Source organism: Heterodontus francisci, chromosome 12 (genome assembly GCF_036365525.1).
Source record: "Heterodontus francisci isolate sHetFra1 chromosome 12, sHetFra1.hap1, whole genome shotgun sequence".
In the NCBI taxonomy this organism is placed as follows: Eukaryota; Metazoa; Chordata; class Chondrichthyes; order Heterodontiformes; family Heterodontidae; genus Heterodontus; species Heterodontus francisci.
Genome location: NC_090382.1, coordinates 78394292 through 78401957, shown reverse-complemented (window position 1 = coordinate 78401957; position 7666 = coordinate 78394292). Strand labels below are relative to the sequence as shown.

The window sequence follows — 7666 nt, the reverse complement described above, 5'->3', positions numbered from 1 at the left end:
GCATGGGATACAGGGGAAGTTGGCTGTCTGGATACAAAATTGGCTGGCCCATAGAAGACAGGGGGTGGTAGTAGATGGAAAGTATTCAGCATGGAGCTCGGTGACCAGTGGTGTTCCGCAGGGATCTGTTCTGGGACCTCAGCTCTTTGTGATTTTTATAAATGACTTGGATGAGGAAGTGGAAGGCTGGGTTAGCAAGTTTGCCGACGACACAAAGGCTGCTGGAGTTGTGGATAGTGTGGAAGGCTGTTGTAGGTTGCAATGGGACATTGACAGGATGCAGAGCTGGGCTGAGAAGTGGCAGATGGAGTTCAACCTGAAAAAGTGTGAAGTGATTCATTTTGGAAGGTCGAATTTGAATGCAGAATACAGACTTAAAGACGGGATTCTTGGTAGTGTGGAGGAACAGAGGGATCTTGGGGTCCATGTCCATAGATCGCTCAAAGTTGCCACCTAAGTTGATAGGGTTGTTAAGAAGGCGTATGGTGTGTTGGCTTTCATTAACAGAGGGATTGAGTTTAAGAGCCGCGAGGTTATGCTGCAGCTCTATAAGGCCCTGGTTCGACCACACTTGGAATATTGTGTTCAGTTCTGGTCGCCTCATTATAGGAAGGATGTGGAAGCTTTAGAGAGGGTGCAGAGGAGATTTACCAGGATGCTGCCTGGACTGGAGGGCATGTCTTACGAAGAAAGATTGAGGGAGCTAGGGCTTTTCTCATTGGAGCGAAGAAGGATGAGAGGTGATTTGATAGAGGGGTACAAGATGATGAGAGGCATAGATAGAGTGGATAGCCAGAGACTTTTTCCCAGGGTGGAAAGGGCTATCACCAGGGGGCGTAATTTTAAGGTGATTGGAGGAAGGTTTCGGGGAGATGTCAGAGGTCGGTTCTTTACACAGAGAGTGGTGGGTGCGTGGAATGCGCTGCCAGCGGTGGTAGTAGAAGCAGATACATTAGGGACATTTAAGCGACTCTTGGATAGGTACATGGATGATAGTAGAATGAAGGGTCGGTAGTTAGTTTGATCTTAGAGTAGTTTAAAGGTTCGGCACAACATCGTGGGCCGAAGGGCCTGTACTGTGCTGTACTGTTCTATGTTCTACTACATCTACTGGTACCCCTTTATCTATCCTACTAGTTACATCCTCAAAAAAACTCTAATACATTTGTCAAACAGGATCTCCCTTTAGTAAAACCATGTTGACTTGTTCTAATCATACTATGCTTTTCCAAGTGCAATGTTAAGACTTCTTTAATAGTTTTCAGCATCTTCCCAATGACTGATGTTAGGCTAACTGGCCTGTAGTTCCCTATTTTCTCTCTAGCTCCATTCTTGAAAAGCAGTGTAACATTTGCCAACTTCCAATGTAACTGGACCGTTCCTGAATCTAAGGAATTCTGGAAAATCATATTCAGCACATCCACTATCTCTTCAGCTCTCTCTTTTAGAACCCTAGGATGTAGGCCATCTGGTCTGGGGACTTGTCAGATTTTAGTCCCTCAAGTTTCTCCAATACTTTGTCTCGGCTGATATCAATATCCTTAATTTCCTCAATTTTTAGCCCCTAGGTTACTATTTCTGGTATGGAACTTGTGTCTTCCACTGTAAAGACAGACACAAAATATTTGTTCAATGCCTCTGCCATTTCCTCATTCCCCATGATGATTTCTCCTGTCTCTGCCTCTAAGGGACCAACATCTACTTTCGTTACTCTCTTCCTTTTTATGTACTCATAAAAGCTCTTACAATCTGTTTTTACATTGCTGGCTAGTTTACTCTCATTCTATTTTTTCCCTTTTTATCAACTTTTTGGTGGCCCTTTGCTGGTTTCTAAAACACTCCGAATCCTCAGACTTGCTATTATTTTTGCAACATTGTAAGCCTCTTTTTTTAGTCGAATACTCTCCTTAACTTCCTGAGTGAACCACGAATGGGTTTTTCTGGACGAGTTTTTATTTTTGAACAGAATACCATAGAGTTTGCATGACATACATACATTCCATCATTTTGACTATCTAGTTCCAAATTTGTTGATTGCTGCTCTCTGTTGGTTAGATATTTAATTGATCAAATGCCTTGTTCAATTTCATTTGTAGTTATTTCAACATCACAGTATGCAGATTACTTTACTCTTGTACACATTAAATTTAATCTGTTATTTTTGTGTCCAACTCTTTCTGCAATTTCTGAGCTGCCTCTTTTGCTTCCATTGATTCTCTTGAATTGGTATTGACTCCAAAATTGACCATTTTGCATTGGGTTTGAGTCCAAAACCGTGATGCAAATGAGAAACAGCAAGGTCCTAACGTTGATTCCAGGAGCAACACACAGTACTCCCACCCAGAAGTCATTCCTCTATGTAATGCAATGACTTATTAAAGGGGGAAGATAGTTAAAGTGACTATATATTACTTTTCTTACAAACATACGAATTAGGAGCAGAAGTAGGCCATTCGGTCCCTTGAGCCTGCTCTGCCATTCAATGGCTGATCTGTTTGTGCTTCGAATTCCATATGCCCATCCACACCAGATAACCCTCAATTCCCTTGCCTAACAAGAATCTATCTACCTCTGCCTTAAAAATATTCAGTGACCTCGCCTCCAGCACCTCCAAAGTTACACAACCCTCTGAGAAAAAAATTCTCCTCATCTCTGTCCTAAAAGGGCGACCCCTAATTTTACAACAGTGCCCCCTAGTTCTGGATTCACCCACAATAGGAAACATCCTCTCCACATCCTCATTCTTCTATTGTGGCGGAATAATACAATATTTAGAAAATAAAAGTTTGAACAGTTTACAGTAAGTGATCATCTTAGTGGTTAAAGGCTGCAGATTTGGATACTGATCTGTGCCAAATTTGCTGATGTCAACCAGGTGGTCTCTGTTCTTGCCCACTGTTCAATGTCTGCCTGCTTGGAAAATTAATATGTGAATATGAGGTGAAGGCATGTTAAGTTGCTGTTATTATGTGCCCTCAATGGAATAATATGCCTTAATTGCTATCCTATTTAACTGCTAAATCTGAATTTGTATAACCCATAATACAAGCTATTTAAAATTTGTATATTATATATGCACATATTTTGTGTTCATTTATAACCTGACCCGATTACCCATGCTACTCTTGGTGTGTCGAAAGGCGCCAGAGGTTCTCTATCCTGTCTGTTATTTAGAGGTGGGATCCTATGGTAATTATTCAAGCACACTGGTGTAATCCAATGAACATATTGTACAACTTACTCCCTCTAGAGGGACGAAGATACGGTATATCGTCCTTCAAAATAAGCCAATTTTTTTTTAAAAACGCATCTACTTTTATTATATGCAATTGGTAACTAACGATTGGTTTTATTTTGTGTTTTTGAAAAGGGAATTGAAGCTTCCACCCGTGTCTGAGGACTTTGCTCTGTGGAGGTAGAAAGTGATAGGAGTGATTTATAGGCCGTGGGTTATTAGGAGAGCGATGAGCTGGTTAATGTTCAGCCGTACGGCGGGGCCCGGAGCACTACGTACTCTCCTCTCCGTGCACTCCAATGTTGCTTCTCTTAGACTGTCTTCAAAAATGGTAGGTACCGAACTGACGCAGAGTGTTCAGTGTTGTATACACGGGAATGGAGGGCAGCACTTCCTGGTAGATAGTGCATTAGAGGAAGTGCCTCATACACACAGTCTGTAGGGGATAGTCTTTGGAAGGAAACGCCCCTGCGGACCTTGGTTCAAGTGAAAATGCAATATAACAGCATTTTCTGTGAATTATATTTTTCTTTGCAACTTTGGCATTTCTCTAACTTTTTTTCGGGCTGCAGGTAGCCAGTTTGCATTCATTTGGCGGCTGTCGGTTTCAATCAACAGGCATAAAGGGTAATGGTTCCATGGCCAAATGTTAAAACGTTTTGCAATCCAGTCTGTGCCATGTTAGCTTATCGGGCCAAGCAATGGCAGGGACTGCTACAAATGGTTTCAGCAACTTGAGTCAAAAGAAGGGACAACTCGTCCAGGGTTCCCATTCTTTATTACTTTGCAGGGACGCCGGATGGAAAGTGCAACACATGTTAAGGTGTCAGAGTGCTGATCGACCTTGGCTGCGATGCTCTCTGTAATTAACTAGCCTGTGGATATATTAAACAGTGACTATGCTCCACATCATCCTTCTTCAAGGCACCTCTTCTGCCATCCAGTTGTTCCACTCTTGCCTATCTGATTGTAGGCAAATCATTTTAATTAGTTGTTCCTCTTCCTGTTGCTGCATCCTTAGTTCTGGAGTCCCCCAAGAATCTGTCCTTGGCCCTTTCTTCCTCATGTAACATCATCTGCAGACATAGGATCACCCTGGCTGATCTAGATGATGCCTAGTGCTACCTCTTTGCTTCCTGTCCTAACTCATCCACAGCTACTGTCTTATTGGACTGCTTGTCTCGCATCCACATGTGGGTGAGCTGCAATTTCCTACAGCTAAACATTGGGAAGACGAAAATCATCTTTGGCCCCGGCACAAACATTGTGCCCTTGCCAATGATTCCATCCTGCTGCACGGTGATTCAAGATTTTTTTGCAGCTTTGGTTTCCTATTTGACCCAAGCTGAGCTTCTGACCCCATATTATTACATTAAGACATCTACTTCCATTCCTGTAATTTCACCTGCTTGCACCTCTGCCTTGGCTGATCCACTGCTGAAACCCTCATCCATGCTTTTGTCCCATTCTTCTCCCTCTGTAACCTTCAACTCATCCAAAACTGCTGTTCCGCTTCTATCCTGCACCACGTCCGCTCAACCATCACTGCATTCTTGCTGACTCGGTTCCTGGCCCCCTGACACCTTGCATTTAAAGTTCTCATCCCCTCCCTGTCTCTAATCTCCTCCAGCCCTACCCCTCCCTAAACAAACTTTTCTGATTCTGACCTCTTGTGCATCTTCCGCTCTCTTTGCTCCACTACTGGTAGGTGTGCTTATAGCTGATGGGACCCCATGCCCTGGAATTCCCATACTAAATCTGCGTCCTTTTAAGATGATCCTTAAAACCCACATCATTGATCAAACCTTTAATCATTCCTAATATTTCCTTTGTTGGCATCTCTCTTTAGTACTTTAGGACAGTGTTCAACAGAAAGGTGCTATATAAATGCAAATTGTATTTGAGCATGATGAAGTAGAGGGCTGCTGCTATCTGAATAACTGCCCTCCAGCAGGAATTGCCTCATTTGCAGTTTGGGCAGGGTGGGTGGAACAGCTACTTCCCAGCAAACCTCACTAAGAGTCAGTAAAGTTTAATAATATTTCACAATGTATTTAGTGTTTTTGAAATGTATGAGATATTGCAAAGCTTGTTTAATACTTTTCAATTTATAGAATTCCTCATTAAATATTCTATTTTTCACAGGATATGAATTATACAATAATCAAGATTTGTCTACTGCTATGGTAGCATTGCAGCCATATTTATTTCAATTGATTCAAAAATGAAAATACTTTATAAATATAAAATTCAACAAGTAATTTTTAGACCTTTGTAATATAATTATATTTTTGTAATTCAATCCTATGCCTTGCCTTGTGCACCACTCTCCTTGATTAGCAGTGCAGCAACAGGGATCCCAAGAACATAGTCGTGGCTGATTTGCGTGTTGTTTATCTTTCCAGAAGATGAAATTGGATAATACAAAAGGGCTGTTTGACTCCACTGCCTTCCTTCCTCTTGCATCCCTAGTCAGGTTTCCCCTTCTTATCCGGAACTCTTAATTCATTCACTGGAGTAAGCCTGAATGTTGCTATTACTTGAAATTGGTTGAGACTTCAGTGTGGGAGTCCAGTACTTTGCCACTGTAATGTCTGAATGCAGCAGATTGCTTTGTTTCACAAGAGAGTGCAAGATTGTAGTTAGCATATGATTAGATTTGTCATATATAGAAATGTTAATGTGAAATATTGTCCTACATTTAGGTTTGAAGTTAGCTTTGAATTTTCAGTGATAATGCAGAATTTTGTATCGTTTAAATATACCTTGGGTAATGTTTTGGGGTTTTTAATGCTAAATGTTTCCTTGGGTTCAGTATCACTAGTCAATCCTGTAAGTGGACCTTGCATTCCCTACAAGTCAAACTGTGGCTTTACTTCATTTACCTAGTTATTAGGCAAATAGAGATACCTGAATATGCACTTTAAGTGTTTCTTGCTATAAACCACTAGACAAATTTACTAAACGGGTAAATGAACAGTAGTCTGTACAAAACTGTCTATTTGTTGAAATGATTAAGACCTGTTTCTTTGACTGACCTGCAATATGAAATGGACTCTTGAAATACAGTTATTCCTTCTTAATTGGCATCCAGTGCTACAGAATCTACCGATTTTACTATGTACCCCTGATGGCACGAGACAGTTTTTTTTTGGGTTGTACACCCAAAAATGTAGCTTGAAATTCCTTTGCGGATATCCCAGACCAAAGAACATTGAAACAGTGTGTCTCATAATTTAGATGGTCAGACGTTTGTAAGATTCAAATTAGCATTTGGACATGCAGATACGGGTGATAAACAAACCCACAGTTGAATGGAATAGCTTTGCATATTGATCATTTCCAAGCACTTTGAATTATCCAAGATGAGTCCCTGTCCAAGGTCAGTGATAGGAATATCATGGCATATCGGCCTCTATTGTGTTAATTATAGAATAATTGGGTATTTTATTGTATTCACATCATGGGCATAATTGGGGACTTACCCGTGCTCATGTGTATAGGAGCAGGCTGAAACTGCTGTTGTTTGCAGGTGCACAATATGGAATATGTGTCTCTAAGTTATAGCTTGTAAGTGTATAAAGACCAAGATCCAATTGTATGCTTCACCGTCTGGTTATCTAAGTTGACATATTTGAGGTATATTCGCAAAAGCCTGCAGAAATAGGTAGCAGTAACCAATTTTAACCTTATTTGTGCCATGACCAGGAAGAAAAAATCCAATAAACACTTCATAGACACAAATGCTTTACTTTTGTTGCATTTGTGTATCTCTCTCTGTGTATGTACCATCCGTGTTTTCTGAGGGTTGCTAATCATGGCTCAAGCCATGATATCACTATGGACAAGGCGAGGAGGCAGGCCGCAAGAACTACTTCAGTCAGTATGGGAATTGAACCCATGCTGATGGCATTGTCTGCACCATACAGTAGCCATCTATCCAACTGAGCTAACAGACCACTCCATCCTGTATCATTAGAACAAAACAAAAGCATTTTAAATATTTTAAAGTGACTGAAAAGTGAGGGCTCTTTCAGTGCCTCAGCTGATCAAGGTGATGAACAGCAAAGCCACAAAGACCAGAATGACCTACTCTGACCTTTCTGTCCTTGGCCTGCTACAGTGTTCCAATGAAGTTCAGCGCAAGCTCAGAACAGCAACACACCTTTGTATTAGGCATTTTACAGCCTTCTGAACTCAACATTTGAGTTCAACAATTTTAGGTCATAACCTGTGCCCTATTTTCATTTCTGTTTCTTTTGCTTTTTACCCCTCTCGTTTCTCTTTTATTTCCTTTACTTTGTGTTTGATGGCAGCTATCCTGCTATTTGTGCCTCCTCTAGACACACCTATTGTTTCTTTACTCCGTTACCACTCCCTTTGACCTTGCACCATGACATTTCTGTCATTTAATCTCTCCTGCCCTCCACC

At 41.2% G+C, this 7666-nt stretch overlaps 1 protein-coding gene across 3 annotated transcripts in view; it reads left to right on the top strand.

The window, feature by feature from the left end:
• Positions 1–3154: 3154 nt before the first annotated feature.
• The window catches only part of LOC137375940 (pterin-4-alpha-carbinolamine dehydratase 2-like), a 51573-nt gene continuing 47061 nt past the window's right edge, over positions 3155–7666 (top strand). Inside the window, exons 1-2 of one of the 3 annotated variants that reach the window (XM_068043694.1) lie at positions 3155–3189; positions 3371–3566. In XM_068043694.1, the coding sequence (XP_067899795.1) occupies positions 3465–3566 (102 nt within the window). In that variant the 5' untranslated portion in view covers positions 3155–3189; positions 3371–3464. Of the gene's footprint in view, positions 3266–3370; positions 3567–3722; positions 3808–7666 lie in introns of those variants that run through there. The other 2 variants (XM_068043693.1, XM_068043695.1) reach the window with 2 other exon arrangements.